This window comes from Hemitrygon akajei, chromosome 3 (assembly GCF_048418815.1).
Source record: "Hemitrygon akajei chromosome 3, sHemAka1.3, whole genome shotgun sequence".
NCBI classification, from domain to species: Eukaryota; Metazoa; Chordata; class Chondrichthyes; order Myliobatiformes; family Dasyatidae; genus Hemitrygon; species Hemitrygon akajei.
Window position 1 is genome coordinate 169,657,700 of NC_133126.1, and position 21,005 is coordinate 169,678,704.

At 41.2% G+C, this 21,005-nt stretch overlaps 1 protein-coding gene across 1 annotated transcript in view; it reads right to left on the reverse strand.

Annotated features, from left to right (window-relative positions):
* LOC140725622 (NACHT, LRR and PYD domains-containing protein 12-like) overlaps positions 1 to 21,005 on the reverse strand; it is a 40,063-nt gene that overhangs the window by 18,681 nt on the left and 377 nt on the right. Inside the window, exons 2-6 of the mRNA XM_073041313.1 lie at positions 15,013 to 15,175; positions 8,557 to 10,327; positions 5,845 to 5,931; positions 3,532 to 3,702; positions 1,604 to 1,774 (exon numbers count right to left, since the gene is read on the reverse strand). Coding sequence (XP_072897414.1) covers positions 1,604 to 1,774; positions 3,532 to 3,702; positions 5,845 to 5,931; positions 8,557 to 10,327; positions 15,013 to 15,022 — 2,210 coding nt within the window. The 5' untranslated portion in view covers positions 15,023 to 15,175. The remainder of the gene's footprint in view (positions 1 to 1,603; positions 1,775 to 3,531; positions 3,703 to 5,844; positions 5,932 to 8,556; positions 10,328 to 15,012; positions 15,176 to 21,005) is intronic.

Below are 21,005 nucleotides of genomic sequence, written 5' to 3' on the forward strand. Positions count from 1 at the left end.
CCAGGTTGATCTGCACAGAATGTGTGGTACACTAAGATTGTATTTTTAGTGCAAGACCATATGATGCTACTTGTGCTTTCCAGATTTACCTACTCCCAACTCCTTATTTTCTGGATGGTTACATTTCCTTGACTCAAAAAGGAAAGAGAAAGTCAGTCTAGGCAGGGATGGGTTAAAATTTCAGATTGAAGATCGTCCTTCAAAATGTTCTAACCAAGTGTCTTTGATGTAAAACACCAACTCTGTTCCTCTTTCCACAGATGCTGCCTGACCAGCTGAGTGCTTTTTTAAAAAAGATTTCCAGTGTTTGCAATTTTATGTTATTTCCAAGCAACCACAGATAATTAACAGTGAACAGCAGCTGTGTATGGCAGAGAGTTTGAAGCTGAAGTTTCAGAGTAAAGGGAATCAGTGTAGAATAGCCAATTCCCTGAGGTAAGTTTTTCAAGAGTGGTGATTATCTAAAGTAAGTACCGTAGATGTCGGATTATAAGCCGCTACTTTTTTCCCACATTTTGAACAGCTTTGAACTCTGCGGCCTTTAATACGGAGCGGCTAATGCATGGTTTTTTTCATGCCGCCAAAAACATTTTGCCTCGTAACAGTAGACCAATAAAATTGATGAGTAGTTCACAGAGGTCCAATGAAATTGTACGATAAATCAAGCGCACTTTCACAATTAAATTATTGTAAATCAGTCATTTGTACTCACCCTCATCAACATGGAAAACACTCGAAGAAAAGCATTGTGCTGCCTTATGGCAGTTATTTAGTTTATAATATTTTCGCTTAGTAATTCATTTTCTAGTTAAAGTTAGAAGTGTTTTAACTATATTTGTTTTCTGTACTACATCGCAGGATGCTATTGTTTTCTGTACTACATCGCGGGATGCTATGACGTCACACCCGGTTTCGCCGCGTCTTGTGGGATACCGGTTTGCGATAAACGGGAAGGTGGGGGCGAGCGGCATTAGATCTGAGCGAACGCTGCTTTTAAGTTAAAGGCGATCAATAACTTTTCCTGGTAGGCTGCAGTATATATATTTTTTACCAGTCGTTAGGAGATATTGGAATGTTGTTCAGTAAAAAAGTATACGCAACGTATATTTAAAAGTAGCCGCGTTACAGGCACGGTTCGAAAAAAAGCATTTCCAATATGTATTTGTTTATGTTACCATATGGATTTAATTAAAAGTTAAAAAATCCTCACGTGTAATATCTTTCTGTGTAAATATCTCATATTACAACGTGGGACACCTGTGGCCGAAAATCCGGTGCGGCCGAAAATCCGGTGCGGCCTAAAATCCGGTGCGGCCTGTACAAGTAAAAAATTGATTTTCTTTCTAAAATTAGAGCCAGCGGCTTTTAATCAGGTGCGCTCTGTAGTCCGGAATCTACGGTAATACCAAGAATCCCTGATATTCATGCACTTACTAGGTCAGCCATCAACTAATTGCATTACGACCAATGAATTTTGCAATGGAATTTGTTGTTAGGATGCTTTGTCCAATTTTTCTCTCCCATGTATAATTGATTCATAAGTTAATGTTGCCACAGAGTAATATTTGAATAGTTGTTATGATCAGACACAGTAAGGACATACCCCAACTTCTGTAACTTGCAGCGTGAATCCTTCAGTGCAGCAGACAATATCTTCAGTCCTGCTTCACCCACCCTGTTGTTGCTCACATTCAGTTCCTGCAGAGTTTGGTTTATCAGGAGCACGGGGACCAGCTCCTCCCAGCTTCCATCTGAGAGATTATTATTGCTCAGACTGAAGAGATTAATAACAGTTAGCATGTTTGAAGTTGGAATTAAACTACTTATCCAGTATTTTGCAAATCAAATCACATTTATAACATTTTTAATCTTAAACATGGCTTTTAAATTGAATAAATATCAGATTCTCCTTTGAATTTTGTAACCAATGGTAAATAGTATTAGACATTGACTCTGGGATTATTAGACATAGAAGTGGCACAAAGTGAACCTCTACATACCTATACATTTTGTAAAATCACTCACCATGATTAAAATTTAAAGGAATGAGATTACCATAAAAATTAATTTTTAGAGCTAATTAAGTAAGTGTTGTACTGAATAAACTCTTCTCAAGCTTCCAGCTGGGTACAGGTATCGATTATAACCGATGTTTCGATGACAAACTCTGCCATCTTCATCAGGGATCATTCCTGATGAAGGCCACAGAGTTTGTCATCGAAATGTTGGTTATAATCGATACCTGTACCTGGCTGGAAGCTTGAGGAGAGTTTATTTATCGTACACCGGGAAAGCACCAGAGGCGAAGTGTTGTAATGCTTGAATGTGATTAACAGTACTCTTAAAGAGACATGTATGTTTGAATGGATAAGAACTATTTTTATCCGGTGTGAGTATGGGTGTATGCTAAACCTCTACCCTGCTGTGTGTGCTTCATTGTCTCTCAGATAAATAATGGGATAGCTAAGCTTTTAAAAATGTACAGCTACTTGGGTTTCCAGATTTTATCTTTAAGTGCCTTTGTGGCAACGCCACAGTCTGCTATCTGATCTTTTTTCTTTACTCATAGGCAGTGCTAAGTTTTATTTTGTTCTTAACTACATAACTGTAGCCATTTGTTTTCCCAGACAATAAAAATGCGTAGGTAACCATTTTCTGGATATCTGTTAGACTGGTACCACAACTTTATAATTTGGAATTGTTATTATTAGAACAAGCCCTATAAAGGTAAGAGCATAGATTAGAATCAGTTTGTGGGAAAGTTCTGCCTTCTGTATTAAACCATTGAAAGTAATTGCCACATGCCATGTTGAGGTGAAGTTACAGTGCATAAATTTAAAGTGGGACTAGGTAGAACTGTAGATGTAGGTGGGGAATGGAGGGGAGGGGAGTGACCAATGATGTTACAATTAAAGGAAAACCACCGGTTATTTTGACTAATACCAAAAATGTTCTGGGACTCAGGAGGCCTAAGTAGAGAGCTTAAGAGAAAGGAGAAGGGAAGTTTTCACTTTGGTGGGAGTTGAGTGAAACCCTCTCTCACTGCTTCCCTCTGTAATTTATTCTGTTCCATGGATGCTGCCTGGTCTGCTGAGTTTCGCTAGCCTTTTGTGTGTGTTGCTTGGATTTCCCGCATCTTCAGATTTTCTCTTGTTTGTGATTGGACTACTACACTGTGAAGTCTCTTCCAGGGATGGCTACGCTGCAGAAGTTTAAATCTTCCCTTCGATGGGAGCTCAGTAAAACCCTCTCTCACTGCTCCCCCTGTGTGATCTACTCTTTTCTCTGAATGCTGAGCTCCTCAGCACTTTGTGTGTGTAGGCCAGGAAGGTGGTCCAGCAATTGCAAGCTGCTGGCTGGGCTTTAAATGGATTTAGTTAAATTGTAAAAGGTCCCCCAAAGCAGAATGTCCAAGTAAAATATAAGGATGAACTTCTGCTAGAGGTTTGAACTGAAGGTTAGTTAGCTTCAAAACTCAGTACCAATTCAACATTTGAATTTGAAATGATACATGCAAAGTATTTCACATACTTTAGTTTCTGTATTCTGCACTGAGGCTGCTTCAGAACTGCAGAGAGCAAACATATTCCCTTGTCTCCAAGATGGTTATCACACAGGTTCACGTTCCTCAGCATGCTGTTATTGCTTAGAATGAAGGCTAAGGCTTCACAACATTTATGTGTGAGATCATTTCTTTCCAATCTGTGCAAAGGAGAAAAAAATATACATGAAATTGAGTGTACTGACATTCATTCCAAATTCCATGGCAGTTGATGCGGTTTTGAGAAGTTGAGTAGGCTACTGAAACATGGTGGGGGGGGGGGCATGGTAGCACAGTGGTTAGTGCAATTGCTTTACGATGCCAGTGATCACTGATTGGGGTTCGATTCACTCCACTGTCTCTAAGGAGTTTGTAAGGAGTCTGTCTCTGAGGTTTCTCCCCATGACCATGTGGGTTTCCTCTCACATTTCAAAGATCTATGGTTAGGGTTAGGGTTAGGGCTACTGAATCACGGGCATCTCATGTTGGTGACGGAAGCATGGCAACACTTGCGGGCTGCCCCCAGAACAATCCTTGGACCGTGTTTGTTGATGCAAGAATGGTGCATTTCTCTGTTGTGTTTTGGTGTTTAGATGTACATGTGACAAATGAGGCTAAACTTTAAATACCTTTACATCTTTAAATCTTTTTTTTGTTTGCTATTTCCAATGTACTTGTTTTTTGCCACCAATATAAATAGCCATAGAAGACATTGGTGAAGTCACATTTGGAATACAGTGTACAGTTCTGATTAACTTGTTATAGAAAGGTTATCAATAAGAGGGAAAGTATGCAAAAATGATATTCCCAAGACCAGAGAGTCTGAGTTGTAAGGAGAAGCTGTTTTTGCTTGGACTTTTTCCTTGAGGCATAGGAAGCTGAGGTTTATAAAATCATGAGAGGCATAGATAAGGATTAGTCATTGTCTTTTCTCCAGAGTAGGGCAGTCCAAAACTAGAGAGAGGCCCAAGAGGTTGTGCAGATGCTGGAAATCTTGAGCAACACACAGACTAAATGCTGGAGGAACTCAGCAAGTCAGGCACCATCAATGGGGGCAAATGAACAGTTGACATTTCGAGTTGACTGAAAGGGTCCTGGCATGAAACTTCACTTGCTCATTTCCTTCCCATTGATTCTGCCTGCACTGCTAAGTTCATCCAGTATTTTGTGTGTATTGCCCAAAACTAGGCAGCAAAATTTACTCCAAAGGTAGTCATAGCCGAAGGGTGGTTGTGAGGACGAGCTCCCACTGCTAAACAAATGCTCTTCATGGAGTGCGTCTCAAACAGCCTCTGACAACCAAGTCCAGCTCCTGGCCTTCACGTGTGGCAAAGTTCTTATGCCCAGCGGAGCTGTTCTCACTGACAGGAGAAGGGGCAAAGGCGGGCCACTGGCAGATGCTCTGGGCAGATGGTAGCTCATCTAGGAGAGGGAAAACTCCAATTTCAAACCTCCGCTGCCTTGCGGCTGTACCCGCTCACGGGAGAGGCTTTGGGAGTAAACCCCGAGGAAAAATCCGGAGTCAGTGTCCCAAAGGCGGCTGACTGCTGTACCCAGCACCGGCACGGCAACCCCTGCGATGCTGCTGGCACCGAACTGTATCGACTTTCGTCGTTCCTTTGGACCTGTCATCAGCGTGGAGAGGGGGGTCCCACTGCATGGGCAACAGACGGATCTCCATAGCAACTCTGCCCTGGCTTGTGCCCTGGAGAAGCCACTCCAGCTTTGCTTTATAGCATCTTAAACCAGTGACTACCTGAGGCGCAGTACCCATGGTCGATCACGACCGACAGAGCCCACACGGGCAGCATAGGTATAAAGTGAACAGTGAAGTTTTAAAAGGGTACTAAGCAGTAACTTTTCACAATGAGAGTGGTGCACATATGGAATGAGCTGCTAGAGGAAGAGGTGCAGTCACAACATTTAAAACATTTGGACAGGTACGTCGATAAGATATTGATATGCACGTAATATTGATTAGACTTTAATTACTTGATGACTGAACATAAGAAAACAATTTATTGATATTTCCCTTTGTTAAAGATTCCTAAGAGATCAAAAACAGATTGGATATTAAAAACATTTCAACATTATACAGGATCTGATCATATAATATCTTTAATCTACTGACCTGAAAATATAAATATTTTCAAATAATTTGTATTTTTTATTTCATAACTCCAATACTTTGAGTCAATGCCCAGAAAGTAACTTCAACTCAGAGTACAAGACTGATTCAATGTACCACTACAAGTTCTACAAGGAACAAATTGGATGAAGCATTAAGGTTTTTCACAACTTACTCTAAATTTTGCAATTTTCCTTCTTGACTTCTGATCACTTGAGCTAATATTTTGACTCCAGAATCTCCTAAATTTGATCCGTTCATCCTAAGTGGAAACAATTAATAAATAAATTTACAATCAAACTGCAACAATTATTTGAGAAGGAAGTCCCAGGTACTGTTAGTTCCTCAATTAAAATAAAGCAAATATTACTTTTTATGTACCCATTGTAAATTTATTATTTTCTCACAGAATCAAGAATTTAATTTTGAATTTTTTCTTAAAAACAGACATTGGGGATCTTTAGGGTAGAATTTCACACCTAATTATTCGGCGATATAAGAATAAGAATTGAATAGTTTCTCATCAATTCTGGTAAACATCACGGTATAATTTTGATGTAATTTTCCTCACTATGCACTCCAATCATATTTTAAAATGAAATGGAAGTCGAACTAACACATACTAAATGTGAATGTTGATCTTGGGTATCACCACACCAAAAAAAACATGAATGTACGTGTTCAGTCAAAACAGGAAGTGCTGAAAATACTATCTGGCTGGACAGTATCTCTAGTGAGAGAAACAGAGTTAATGTAGCAAGTCTCTGATATTTTATTACAACTCTGTATATGTTTATCTTTGTATAAAGTACATCAAGTAAGAATATAAGTAGCCACTAAATTATTAGTAGAAAAGTTAAAATGAGAGCTGAAATAATGAGTGAATGGTTGGCTTTTTCAGCAGTATGGAAGTAAAAATAACGTACATAAAGTTCTCAAATGTCTTATTGTGGATTGCATAATTTTACCTCGATCAAAATATCACATACTCAATAGAGAAAAAAAAAATGAAAGTTAGTTCATTGTACGTGGCAGAAAGATAAATTCTAATTGAGTTCTCTGCTATGAGGTTGCTTTGGTAGTCAGGGTGAAGGATAATCCTAAGAGATTCTACGGGTATGTTAAGAGCAAAAGGATAGTAAGGGATACAATTGGTCCTCTTGAAGATCAGAGTGGTCGGCTAGGTATGGAACCAAAAGAAATGGGAGAGATATTAAATGGGTTTTTTGCATCTGTATTTACTAAGGAAACTGGAATGGAGTCTATGGAAACAAGGCAAACAAGTAGGGAGGTCATGGAACTTATACAGATTAAAGAGGAGGAGGTGCTTGCTGTCTTGAGGCAAATCAGAGTAGATAAATCCCCAGGACCTGACAGGGTATTCCCTCAGACCTTGAAGGAGACTAGTGTTGAAATTGCAGGGGCCCTGGCAGAAATATTTAAAATGTCAGTATCTTGGAGGATAGCTCATGTAGTTCCGTTGTTTGAAAAGGCTTGAAAAGTAAGCTGGGAAATTATAGGCCAGTAAGTGTTGTATACATGGACTTCAGTAAGGCCTTTGACAAGGTCCCGCATGGGAGGTTAGTTAGGAAGATTCAGTCGCTAGGTGTACATGGAGAGATAGTAAATTGGATTAGACATTGGCTCGATGGAAGAAGCCAGAGAGTGGTAGTGGAGGATTGCTACTCTAAGTGGAGGCCTGTGACTAGTGGTGTGCCACAGGGATCAGTGCTGGGTCCATTGTTATTTGTCATCTATATCAATGATCTGGATGAAATTGTGGCAAGTTGGATCAACAAATTTGCTGATGATACAAAGATTAGAGGTGTAGTGGACAGTGAGGAAGGTTTTTAAGGTTTGCAGAGGGATTTGGACCAGTTGGAGGAATGGCCTGAAAAATGGCAGATGGAGTTTAATGCGGACAAGTGTGAGGTATTGCACTTCGGAAGGTCAAACCAAGGTAGAACATACAATGTAAATGGTAGGACACTGAGGAGTGCAGTAGAACTGAGGGATCTGGGAGTACAGATACATAATTCCCTAAAAGTGGTGTCACAAGTAGATAGGGTTGTAAAGAGAGCTTTTGGTACATTGACCTTTATAAATCAAAGTATTGAGTATATATAGTTGGAATGTAATGGTGAAGTTGTATAAGGCATTGGTGAGGCCAAGTTTGGAGTATTGTGTGCAGTTTTGGTCACCTAATTACAGGAAGGAGATTAATAAGGTTGAAAGAGTGCAGAGAAGGTTTACAAGGATGTTGCCAGGACTTGAGAAACTGAGTTACAGAGAAAGGTTGAAGAGGTTAGGACTTTATTCCCTGGAGCGTAGGAGAATGAGGGAAGATTTGATAGAGGTATATAAAATTATGATGGGTATAGATAGAGTGAATGCAAGCAGGCTTTTTCCACTGAGGCCAGGGGAGAAAATAACCAGAGGTCATGGGTTAAGGGTGAAGGGGGAAAAGTTTAAAGGGACCATTGGGGGGGGGGGCTTCTTCACGCAGAGTGTGGTGGGAGTGTGGAATGAGCTGCCAGATGAAGTGGTGAATGCGGGCTCACTTTTGACATTTAAGAAAAACTTGGACAGGTATATGGATGAGAGGGGTTTGGAGGGATATGGCCCAGGTGCAGGTCAATGGGACTAGGCAGAAAAATGGTTGGGCACAGCCAAGAAGGGTCAAAAGGCCTGTTTCTGTGCTGTAATGTTCTAAGGTTCTATGGTTCTATTTATTTTCTAATTTTTGCTCTTGTGGTCACTAAGTGTGGAACATCACCCGCTGGTCACTGAATGTTGGAAAATGTTTCTATTGTCAGCTTCACATAATCTGCAATGATTTATTGAATGTTATTGATAAAATATTTTTGAAGGGAAGCAGCATCCTTACTTTAGACTTGTAAAAGTGAACAGAACTGGAGCCAATCTCCGAAGACCGATGGAAGATATTTTGTGTTCCGATAGATTGAATGTCTCACATTTTTCCTCTGACATTTTCAAAACCAGGGCCATTGCAGAGTAATCCATAGGTGACAGAGTCCGATATGTGGCAGCCTCAGTAGACAGGGTCTTGCTAAACTGCACCACAAATGAATTATCACCTAATTCAATTAAACAATATATCAGAGTGAGGCATTTTTCTGGAGCAATGTCTTCCTGTAAATTTTGCTTCAACAATTGAGTGATCTTTGTTATATCATTATGATCAACCTCACAACTCGTCATCAGCCCTTCCAAGCTTTTCTGACTTGTCCCTAGTCCACAAAGGAATCTGAGAAATAAATCTGAGTGACCACTCGGACTTTTGATGGTTTCTTTACAGGCCTGTTTAAAGATGTGGAAGTAGCTGGGTTTTTCAAGTTGCTGTTGCATCTTTGGTTTGGTCGATGTCATGAAAGGATTTGATTTGGTGCAGTTAAATGAAAGGAAAACATACAAAGCAGCCATGTATTCTTGCATTGCTTCATGGACAAAACAGATGTTCTTCAAGTTGTTTTGATTTCCCATTGTGCGTTCTTTGCATATCCCACTCTCCATCAGCGAGACATCAGTGTTGTACGTTCTTAAGTGATTCTCGTTGAATATAAATGTTTGGCTTCTCAGCAAATCAAAAGCCAAGTTTGCCAAATTAATGATGTCTCTTTGCTTTGACCTCATGAACTCAGCAGAAGATTTCCTTGCGCTTCCTAAATCTGCCTGTCGTTGCTGTTGATGGGAAAGGATTTGAACCAAAAAATTGTTGAAGACAGGTGTGATTACTATGGGCATGTAATCACTGAGCCCTTGGCATTGAAATGATTTTAATGCATCTTCCAAAGAGGTTGACAAAACAGAACAAAAAGTGGGCAGGTAACATAGACAGGATAGGCTCTTTTCTTTCTTCATAACTGAAATCATTTTCTCTGCCAGGAGCCCATTTTCGTACTTCTTGAGAAAGTACTCCCTCTTCTGCTGTTCATTGAAACCTCGTATTGCAGTCAGCCTGTCAATATAACTCAGAGGTATCTGTTGCATGGCCGCTGGCCGGGTGGTGATCCAAACTGAAGAGGAAGGGTGAATGTTACCTCTGATAAGGTTTGAGAGCAAGCATTCAAGTGGCCTTGATTCACATTCATCATAGCAAGCTAACTGGTTTTCAAAATTTAGAGTTTGCCTACTTTCATCTAGTCCATCAAATATATACAGGCACTTGATTGATGTGCTTGAAAATATCTCTTTGCAATGCTGCATATGTGGGTAGCAAAACTCTATAAGTTGCATCAGGCTTAGTGTCCTTTGTGGCAGCATATTGAGTTTACGGAATGGGAACATGAATATGAAATCAAATTCTGGGAGTATAGATCCGGCAGCCCAGTCATGAATTAACTTTTCTACACACGCTGTTTTGCCAATTCCAGCTATTCCTTTTGTAAGGGTGGTTCTGTGAGGCCTTTGCCCTTCGGCTTCTGGTTTTAAAATCTCTGCATATCTGAGGAAGCGGACCGGTCTGATCTTCTGATCCATATACTGGTGCTCCGGGCCTTTGTGCTGCCAAGACTGTGCACTGCTTTCAGTGACCCATAGGTCTGTAAACGTGTTGCATGCAGACTCTCCTCTTATGCACACACACATTTCCTTCAAAGCACTGATGTGAGTTTTTTTGAGATGCAGAAGAACATCTTCTGGAATGAAAAGAAGGAGCAGAAGAAAATAATTCCAGGTGAATATTCACTATGATATATGTATTCCTAAGTGATTGAGGTTTGAAATTTTAAAATCCATTTATCTTAAAGAAAATTTAAAAAAAAATACTACAATAATCAGCCAGATGAAATTGAGCTTAAGACCATAAAACCTAGGAGCAGAATTATACAATTCAGCCCAACGGGTCTGCTCCACCGTTCCGTCAGGACTAATGTGTTAACCCCCCTTTAACCCATTCTCCTGCCTTCTTCCTGTAACCTTTGATGCTATTACTAATCAAAAACCTATCAACCTCTACCTTAACTACACCCAATGACTTGGTCTCTGTTGTGGTAGCTAATTGTGTTATTCCGATGTCACTCAGTAAGCCACCCCCACTTGGGCAGAGTTCACATATTGTACAAGCAGTGTTGTCAATAAAGTTCAGTTGAATATCCTGCATGCTGACATCTTGGTGTGTTCTGCACCATCCCTCAATATCAAACATAACCGATGAGGAGTCTTGGTCAAAAACATTGACTATTTACTCTTCTCCAAAGATGCTGGCTGGCCTGCTGAGATCCTCCAGCATTTTATGGTGTCGAAAGTGGTTGATCGTTAAGGAATTGATGCTACAGACTAAGTGATATCCCCAACAAGAAAGATTTTACAGTAAGACTGTTTCTGTTTGTGTATATATATATATATGTAGATTCCAAAGACTTATCAACCTAATCTGCCCATGCCAGTTTGCTAATTGTATACACTGCATGAGCCGAGAACTGGCCAGGGTTGCTAGGCAACGCCTTCAAGCTACTGTACACCCAAAAGTGGATTCATTGTAATAATCTGTGGGCAGCTAGCCTGTGAAAGTGTACAGAGACACAGACACAGCAGAAAAGTCAGTCAAACTCTCAGGGAGAGAAAAGAAGCCCTTTGTAGTCCAAGTAAATAAAATGATAAATAAACAGTCGATGTTTTGGGTTGATGAAGGGTCTCACGTCGAAAAGTCAACTGCTTACTCTTTTCCATAATTGCTGCCTGGCCTGCTGAGTTCCTTCAGCTTTTTGTGTGTGTTACATCATGTTCCCGGTGCAGTCTGGCCAACGCCTTTATATTATGCTGTAGAGAGTGTGCAGAGGAGATTTACGAGGATGTTGACTAGATTGGGGAGAATGCCTTATGAGAATAGGTCAAGTGAACTCGGCCTTTTCTCCTTGGAGCGGTGGAGGATGAGAGGTGACCTGATAGAGGTGTACAAGATAATGAGAGGCATTGATCGTGTGGAGAGTCAGAGTCTTTTTCCCGGGGCTGAAATGGCTAGCACAAAGGGGCATAGTTTTAAAGCGCTTGAAAGTAGATACGGGGGGGGGGGGGATGTCAGAGGTAAGTTTTTCCACACAGAGTGGTGGGTGAGTGGAATGCACTGCCAGCGATGGTGGTAGAGGCGGATATGAAAGAGTCTTTTAAGAGACTCTTAGATAGGCATATAGAGCTTAGAACAATAGAGGGCTATGTGGTAGGGAAATTCTAGGCAATTTCTAGAGTAGCTTATATGGTCAACACAACATTGCAGACAGAAGAGCCTGTAATGTGCTGTAGATTTCATTGTTCAATTACATCCTTGCCTTTATATTCTAGTCCTCTCAAAGTGAATGCTAAATATATAACTTTAAACCTATTTCCAGCAATTCATCCAAGCTACACTTTACAGCAGAGGAAATTCTGTTTCACAAGAAGCATAAATATAACTTAGCCCTTTAAAAATGTTTTGAAACACAGCTGATCAATTATCTAAAAGAAAAATCAGCTACAATGGCTGGTGGTTCCTGAAGTGAGACTTCACTTGCATTTTTAAAGCAGCTGAAAGTAAATACACCAAATTGCCCCATAAAGAGAACAGGAAATTATGGGAAAGTTACATACGTGGATAGGGCGTTGGCTGATTGGCAGGAAACAGAGTGGGAATAAAGGAATCCCATTCTGGTTGGCTGCCGGTTACCAGTGGTGTTCCACAAGGGTCCATGTTGGGGCCGCTTCTTTTTATGTTGTATATCAACGATTTGGATTATGGAATAGATGGCTTTGTGGCTGTTTGCTGATGATACAAAGATAGGTGGAGGGGCTGGTAATGCTGAGGAAACAGAGTCTGCAGGGAGACTTGGATAGATTGGGAGAATGGGCAAATAAGTGGCAAATGAATTACAATGTTGGAAAGTGTATGGTCATGCGCTTTGGTAGAAGAAATAAACGGGTAGACTATTATTTAAATGGGGAGAGAATTCAAAGTTCTGAGATGCAACAGGACTTGGGAGTCCTCATACAGGATACCCTTAAGGTTAACCTCCAGGTTGAGTTGGTGGTGAAGAAGGCGAATGCAATGTTGGCATTCAGTTCTAGAGGAATAGAGTATAGGAGCAGGGATGTGATGTTGAGGCTCTATAAGGCACTGGTAAGACCTCACTTGGAATACTGTGTGCAGTTTTGGTCTTCTTTATTTAAGAAAGGATGTGCTGACATTGGAAAGGGTTCAGAGAAAATTCACTAGAATGATTCTGGGAACGAGAGGGTTAACATATGAGGAACGTTTGACCGCTCTTGGACTGTGCTCCTTGGAGTTTAGAAGAATGAGGGGGGACCTCATAGAAACATTTTGAATGTTGAAAGGCATGGACAGAGTGGATGTAGCAAAGTTTTTTCCCATGGTGGGGGAGGCTAGTATGAGAGGGCATGATTTAAGGATTGCAGGGCACCCATTCAGAACAGAGATGCGAAGACATTTTTTTAGTCAGAGGGTGGTGAATCTGTGGAATTTGTTGCCACGGGAGGCAGTGGAGGCCAAGTCATTGGGTGTATTTAAGGCAGAGATTGATAGGTATCTGAGTAGACAGGGCATCAAAGGTTATGGTGAAAAGGCGGGGGAGTGGGACTAAATGGGAGAATGGATCAGCTCATGATAAAATGGCGGAGGAGGCTCGATGGGCCGAATGGCCGACTTCGCTCCTTTGTCTTATGGAAATTTAATGAAAGTCATGATTATTAGCTATGAGCAACCTCAGATATTGTATCTTTTAGCTTTCTGTACTTGAGAATTCAAGCACAGATCAATGGCATTGCCATCATTATACTTTCCTCTCTCCCTTAAGAACAATTGTCAGGAATATAATATGACATGCTATTCTTACCCCTAGATGTCATATTGTCATTAAAATCCAAGTTGCCACCTGGAAAGTCATTCACTGAATCTTCAGAAAGAATTTCTAAAGCACATCAAACTTTTTAAATAAATACCATGAAACACTGAACTTCATAGCTTAATGATTAAACTAAACATCATATGTTTAAAGAAACTGTCCAAGTAATCATAGCAATAAATTAAAGCCAAAGTAGAATATTGCCGGTGAAAATAGCTGAAATGAAAGCAGAGTTTGCTAGAAGCACTCAACATGCAGATGACATTGGGAGAGAGAGAGAGAGAAGCTGGGAAGTCAGAATAAGAATTAGGTTTATTGGCACTGTATTATATAAAGTTGGATTTGTAGCTAAATTTGATGGTTGAAGGGAAGAAGCTGCTGCTGAATCATTGAGCGTAGGTCTACGGGCTCCTGTCCCTCACTCCCAGTGGTGGTAATGATCAGAGGGTGAGGGTCCTTAGTGATGAATACTGCTTTTTGAGACACTGAGGTGTCCTTGATATTGGGGGAGGGTTGAAGATTTCAAACACACTTCATCTCATTTTCTCAATATTGTTTATTTATTTATTTATTATTTTTTCTCTTTCTTTTGCATTTACACAGTTTGTTGGATTTTTTTGCCCATTGGTTGTTGTCTGTTCTGTCGGGCGCGGTCTTTCATCAATTCTATTGTGTTTCTTGTACTTACTGTGAATGCCCACAAGAAAATGAATCTCAGGGTTTTATATGGTGACATATATGTACTTTGCTGATAAATTTGTTTTGAACTTCAGAGGTACCTAACAAAGTAGTCATTGAGTGAATGTTCATGGTCTTCTGCTACTGTAATATTCATTTCAAGATTCAACATGTTCTATATTCAGAATTGCTCTTCTGCACACCACTGGTTATTTGAATTACTGCCGCCTTCCTGTCAGCTTAAACAGCCTGGCCATTCTTCTCTAAGCTTTCTTACTAACAAAGCTTTATCACCCACAGAACTGCCACTCGCTGGATAATTTTCTGTTTTTTTGCATCATTCTCTGTAAACTGTAGAGACTGTTGTGCATGAAAATCGCAGGAGATCAGCAGTTTCAGAGATAGTCAAACTACCCTGTCTGGCACCAACAATTATTTCACGGTCAAAGTCACTTAGATCACATTTCTTCCCTGTTCTGATGTTTGGTTTGAACAACAACTGAACCTCTTGATCATGCCTGCATGCTTTTAAACAATGAGTTGCTGCCACACTATTGGCTGATTAGATATTTGCATTAATGGCTAGGTGTACAGGTGACTCGATAAAGTAGCCAGTGAGAGTATGTGCAGCATTTATAACAAAAGCATAAATTATACACAATATTTAAAAGAAAGAAAACCATTAGAACAAAAAAGTCTGTTTTCATACAAATTGTTGTAAGGAGTACATCTCATAGTTACGTAGTTGCATAATCATGCTTCTCTGTTTTAACTTAAGTTTTGTTTAATGCAAAAAAGCTTTTTATACTTACCTTCCTCCATAATGTTGGGGAATCAGTTCTCACCAATTATCCGCTTTAAAAAAAATATTTACACTGTGATTATCCTTGTAGTTTAGAAAATAGAAATGCACAGGCTCATTGTCTGAATATCTTCTGCTGGTGGAGAAGTTGTGCCAGCACTTTTTAAATGCATCTGTAACATTCAAATACAGAATATAAACTGATGATATTTACAAAGAAAGTTTAGCTTTATTTATCACATGTACATTGAAGCATCAAAGCGTACAATGAAATGTCATTTTTGCGTCAATGACCAACAAGGTCCAAAGATGTACTGAGATTAGCCTGCAGCTGTAAATATGTTTCCAGTGCCAAAACAGTATGCCCACTACTCACTAATCCTAACCGTATGTCTTTATAATGTAGGAGGAAACTGGAGCACCCAGAGGAAACCGACACTGTCACAGGGAGAACATACAAACTCTTTACCGACAGCCATGGGAATTGAAGCTGGATTGTTGGCACAGTCAACAACGTATACCCAAAATGACAGCAGAGGTTCAAAGGGAACAGAAACATAAAGCCGGAAGGATTAGGTTGGCCATCAAAGTGTCTGATCTTCCAACCTGCTGGCATGAACATCAAACTCTCAATTCCTGGTAACTTCTGCCCTTCATTCATTTTTTTTTGTGTTCTCCTTTTCTCTTTCCTCCTGGTCCAATTGCCCCCCATCACTCTATCTCTTTCCTCTCCTCCACCCTTTCCAACTGCCATCACCCACACACACTGGTTCCCTCCCCATCTCCTTCCCTTTATTCCATGCTCCACTGTCCTCTTCGGTCAGATTCCATCTTCCTCAGCCCTTTGTCACATCCACCTGTCACTTTCCAGCTCTCTCCCTATCTGCTCGACCTATCACCCTCCTCAGCTGAAACCACCTCTTACCTACATACTGCTCCACCCTCCTTGCTTCACTTTTCCACATGGGATGACTCCTTACTTCCTTACAGTCAAGATAATGGTCTCAACTTGAAATGTCGTCTGTCCATTTCCCTCCGTAGATGCTCCCTGAACATCTAGCACTTTCTTCTGGTGCTTTTATATGTTGCTGCAAATTTCCAGCATCTGCATTTTCCCTTGTGTTCAATTTTCTTCTTTTTTAATTGAAGCCCAAATATTCTGTCTTAAGACCGTTTAAATTCATCCATCCAGGAAGACCCTAAAGTTCCTGTTGTTGTCCATCCATTTTTATTATTTTTAACTGCTCTAGTGAAGCTCCACTAATTGATTATTCTCAATGTCAAGCTCTTTGGGAAACATGGAGATAAGATAATTGACCTGTTCCTTAATTTGTTATCTCTGGGAAATGAATCAGGACCTGGACGGATAATCATATATGAAAATCACTGAGACATTATTCAGTAATTTGACTGACATGTTGGAAGTTTGTCTCCCATGTACCAAATGATAAACGATGTGTTTCATCTGTGATTCATTGACATGGAGATGTTTTACCGCAACAACTTGAGATAGTGTGTAAAAGAAAAAGATTAGAGGGTGAGTATGAAATGGACACTTTAAAGAATAATTTGGAGTTGAAGTGACTCATTTGCAGAAATTGTTTTACTTTGGGACTTGTTGGAATTCCATTTACTCTGTTCATGTGGTGACTGAGCAGATACTTGCATTTCTACTAGATAAATGGATGAATGTTTGAAGCAGAGAAATTGCATGCATGAATCCCACAGCTTCCTAAGCAGCCACATATTTTTGGCTAACCCTGTCCCAGGCAGTACTGTGAGGAAGCATCTTTCATGCCATTGGTACCTAGCTCTGGGCCTCTGCCACAACCCTGGTTAATCTTGAAGTCTCAAGTAATCAGACTGAAACACAGCTTCCACCACTCCTAGGCCTGGGGGGACATCAGGTATTAAACAGCCTCTCTATTTGGGACATGAGCTCTCCTCATTACTGCCATCAGGGCGAAGATAAAGGAGCTTGAGGCCCCACACTGAATAATTCAGGAACATTTTCTTCCCCTTCATCATTGGATTTCTGAATGATCCATGAACCCATGAACACTACCTCATTATTCTTTGGGAACACACACAAAATGCAGGAGGAACTCAGCAAGTCAGGCAGCATCTATGGAAAAGAATGAGCAGACGACTTTTTGGGGTGAGACCCTTCTTCAGACTGAGAAGGAAGGAGGAAGATGCCAGAATAAAAAGGCGTGGGAGGGGAAAGAGGCCAGCTGGAAGGTAATAGCTGAAGCCATGTGGGTGGGAAAAGTCAAGGAATAATTTGATGGGAGAGGAGGGTGGACCATAAGAGAAAGGGAAGGAGGAGGGGACCCAGGGGGAAGAAGGTGCAAAGAAGTAAAAGGTCAGAGTGGGGAATAGAGGAAGGGATGGGGTGTGGTGGAATTTGTTTATTGGAAGGAGAAATCAATATTCATACCATCAGGTTGGAGGATACCCAGAGGAAAGTGTTACTCCCCTACCCTGAGGCCTCATCTTAGCACAAGAGGAGGCCACAGATTGACACGGTGGAACGGGAAAGGAATTAAAATGTTTGGCCAACAGGAAGTCCCAGTTGTGGTGGATGATGTGGAGGTGTTTGATGAAGCGGTCCATGAATTTATGACAGTGTCACTAATGTAGAGGAAACTGCATCAGGTGTACCGGGCACAATAGATGACTCCAGCAGATTTGCAGCGTTGCCTCACCTGGAAGGACTGTTTGAGACCTTGAATGGAGGTGTATGGGCATGTATAGTACTTGGGCCATTTGCAGGGATATGTACCTGGTGAGAGATTAGTGGGGAGGGATGAATGGATAAGGAGTAATAAGGAGAAGGAGTAATTCCTGCGGTAAGCTGGCGGTGGGGGGGGGGGGGGGCAAAGAGTTAAAGATATATTTTGTGGTAGGATCCCTTTGGAGATGGTGGTAGTTGCAGAGGATAATGTATTGTAGAGGCTGATGGGATGGTGTGTGAGGACAAGAGGGACTGTATCACTATTAAGGTGGCAGGAAGGTGGGGTGAGCGCAGATATCTGGGAAATGGAACAGATGAAGGTGAAGCAGCATCAAGAATAGAGAGAGGGATACCCCGTTCTTTAAAGAAAGAGGACATCTCTCATGTCCTGGAACAGATGTGATGGAGGCAAAGAAACTGAGGAAAGGGAATAGCATTTTTACAGGAGATATGGTAGGAAGAGCGTAATCAAGATAACCATGGGAATTAGTAGGTTTATAAAAGATGTCAGTTGACAGTTTGTCCCCAGAGATGCAGAAAGAGTGATCGAGAAAGGGCAAGGAGGTGACAGAGATAGACCAAGTGAATTGAAGGGTGAGGTGGAAGTTGATAAAATTGACAACCTTAGAGAGGGTGCATGTAGCAGCGCTAAAGCAGTCGGTAGCATAGCAGAGGAAGAGTTAGGGAGTATAAATGGGGAAGGCTTCGAACATAGACTGTTCTACAAATCAAACAAAGAAACAGACATAGCTGGGGGCCAGGTGAGTGCACATGGTTATCCCTTGGGGTTGGAGAAATTGGAAGGAGCTGAAGGAAAAATTGTTCAGGGTGAGGACCAGTTTTGCCAGATGGAGGAGTTGGTGATGGAGGGGGATTGGTTGGATCTTTGTCAAGAAAGAAGTGGAGAACTTTGAGGCCCTCTTTATAGGAGATAGAAGTGTATAGGGACTGAACATCCATGGTGAAGATGTCAGGGCCAGGGAATTGAAAGTCACTGAGGAGATCAAGGGAATGAGAAGTTGGATGTAGACGGGAAGGGACTGAACCAAGGCGGATAGAATGGAATTGAGATATGAAGACACTAGTTCAGTAGGAAGGGACCAGGCAGAGACAATAGGCCTTTTATTAATGGTAAAACTTCTGGCAGTGTGGAGGATCAGAGGGATCTTGGGGTCTGAGTCCATAGGACACTCAAAGCTGCTGCACAGGTTGACTCTGTGGTTAAGAAAACATATGGTACCTTGGTCTTCATCAACCGTGAGATTGGGTTCAAGAGCCAAGAGGTAATATTGTAGCTATGTAGGACCCTGGTCAGACCCCACTTGGAGTACTGTGCTCAGTTCTGGTCACCTCATTACAGGAAGGCTGTGGAAACTATAGAGAGGCGTGGAGGAGATGTTGCCTGGATTGGGAAGCATGCCTTATGAGAATAGGTTGAGTGAACTTTGTCTTTTCTCCTTGAAGCGGCAGAGGATGAGAGGTGACCTGATAGAGGTGTATAAGATGATGAGAGGCAAATTGATCATGTGGATAGTCAGAGGCTTTTTCCCAGGGTTGAAATGGCTAACATGAGAGGGCATAGTTTTAAGGTGCTTGGAAGCAGGTACAGAGGAGATGCCAGGGGTAAGTTTTTTACGCAGAGAGTGGTGTGTGTGTGGAATGGGCTGCCACTGATGGTGGTGGAGGCGGATACGATAGAGTCTTTTAAGAGACTCCTGGATAGGTACATGGAGCTTAGAAAAATAGAGGGCTATGGATAACCCTAGGTAATTTCTAAAGTAAGTACATGTTTAGCACAGCACTGCGGGCTGAAGGGCCTGTATTGTGCTGTAGATTTCCCATGTTCCTATGTTTCTACCCAGACAGTGCAGTTTGTGGATCTTGGGCAGGAGGTAGTGCTGGGTTAGGGAACTGGATATGGGATAAGGCCTGTGATGGTGTTCACCATAGTTTTCTGATAGTGTGGAGTGGAGTTCTCCTGGAGGGATAAGTATGAGGAGATGTTTGAGAGTTGTCACCAAGGTAGATGTCAGTATTCCTTTATCTTTCAGCATTCCTCATTATTCCTTCTTTGCATTATTTAGTTACTTTTATAATGTATGGGTTTTTGTGCCCCTGCACTGTACCACTGCTGCACAACAACAAATGCCATGTCATGTCTTTGATAATAAATCCCATTCTGACTCTGATTCTCTCAGAACCAGGAAGGAATTGGGGAGAGAGATTAGACGCCAAACCGGAATTGATGGGATCTTGGACATTTTGGTAGGGTAGAAGAGGGGTCAGAGGAAGAGAGATTGGTTAGAAGGAGAGGTCTTGCAGAAGAAATGGAGTCATATCCAGTGGAGAGGTCAGAGTTTTCAGGATGGAAGAAGGGAGAAGATTAAACAATTAGGCAAGGCTGGAAATATATCCTACCAGGAGATGGATGAACAGTAAACAGGGATCAGGGAAGTTGGGGAGAGTTGGATGATAGAATTCCCAGGATTAGCATTGAAATGCAAATTCAGAGCAAACAAAACCTCCAGCACTATATTGGGTCAATTATTCATCCTCTGTGTTGAAGGGGTTCATTGGGGTTGAGTCCAGGCTTCCAGTCTGTAATAATAAAGACAGCTCAGGACACACCACTGAGGAAGTAGGAGACTTAAAAGAGGTGGCTGGAAACTTCCTTGCAAAAGACAAAATAGGCAACATATCCGATGTCAGACTTCCAGCCTTCAATGTTTCAGACTTACTGCCCTCCATTAATGGAACTTCGTAGGTTGTTGGAAAGTTCTGCAGTCAATTTTGTGGAATGTACAGTATAAGTGTTTGATGTCAACCATTACACCATTTTTATGCTGCATTTCAAATTCAATTAAGACAGCATCTTTCAGATCCTTCTGTTGAATAAGCCACCCTCACCAGAAGGAAAAACAGCTCAATTATTCTGCCTTCACAATGTAAATTTCTTTCACTATGATACATCTCACTTCAAACAGTGAGATGTGTCTATCCCAGATGTAGCAACCCACGAACAGACAGGAACTCCCATGAAATTTTTGAAGCCGGTAATTTGTAAAATTGCTCTCTGCAAGTTAACATTTCTATTGTCTTCCTTGCCTTTGTCAGCTTATTAGCTAACCTAACCATTGTTCTGCAATGTACACAAAGACAGCATTATTATTTACTTCTATGCTCATAACACAGTGTTAGAATTGGGACAACTTTCCAAATTTGTAGAGGTGCTTCAAATGATTTAAATACCAAGTAAGGCTGCAATT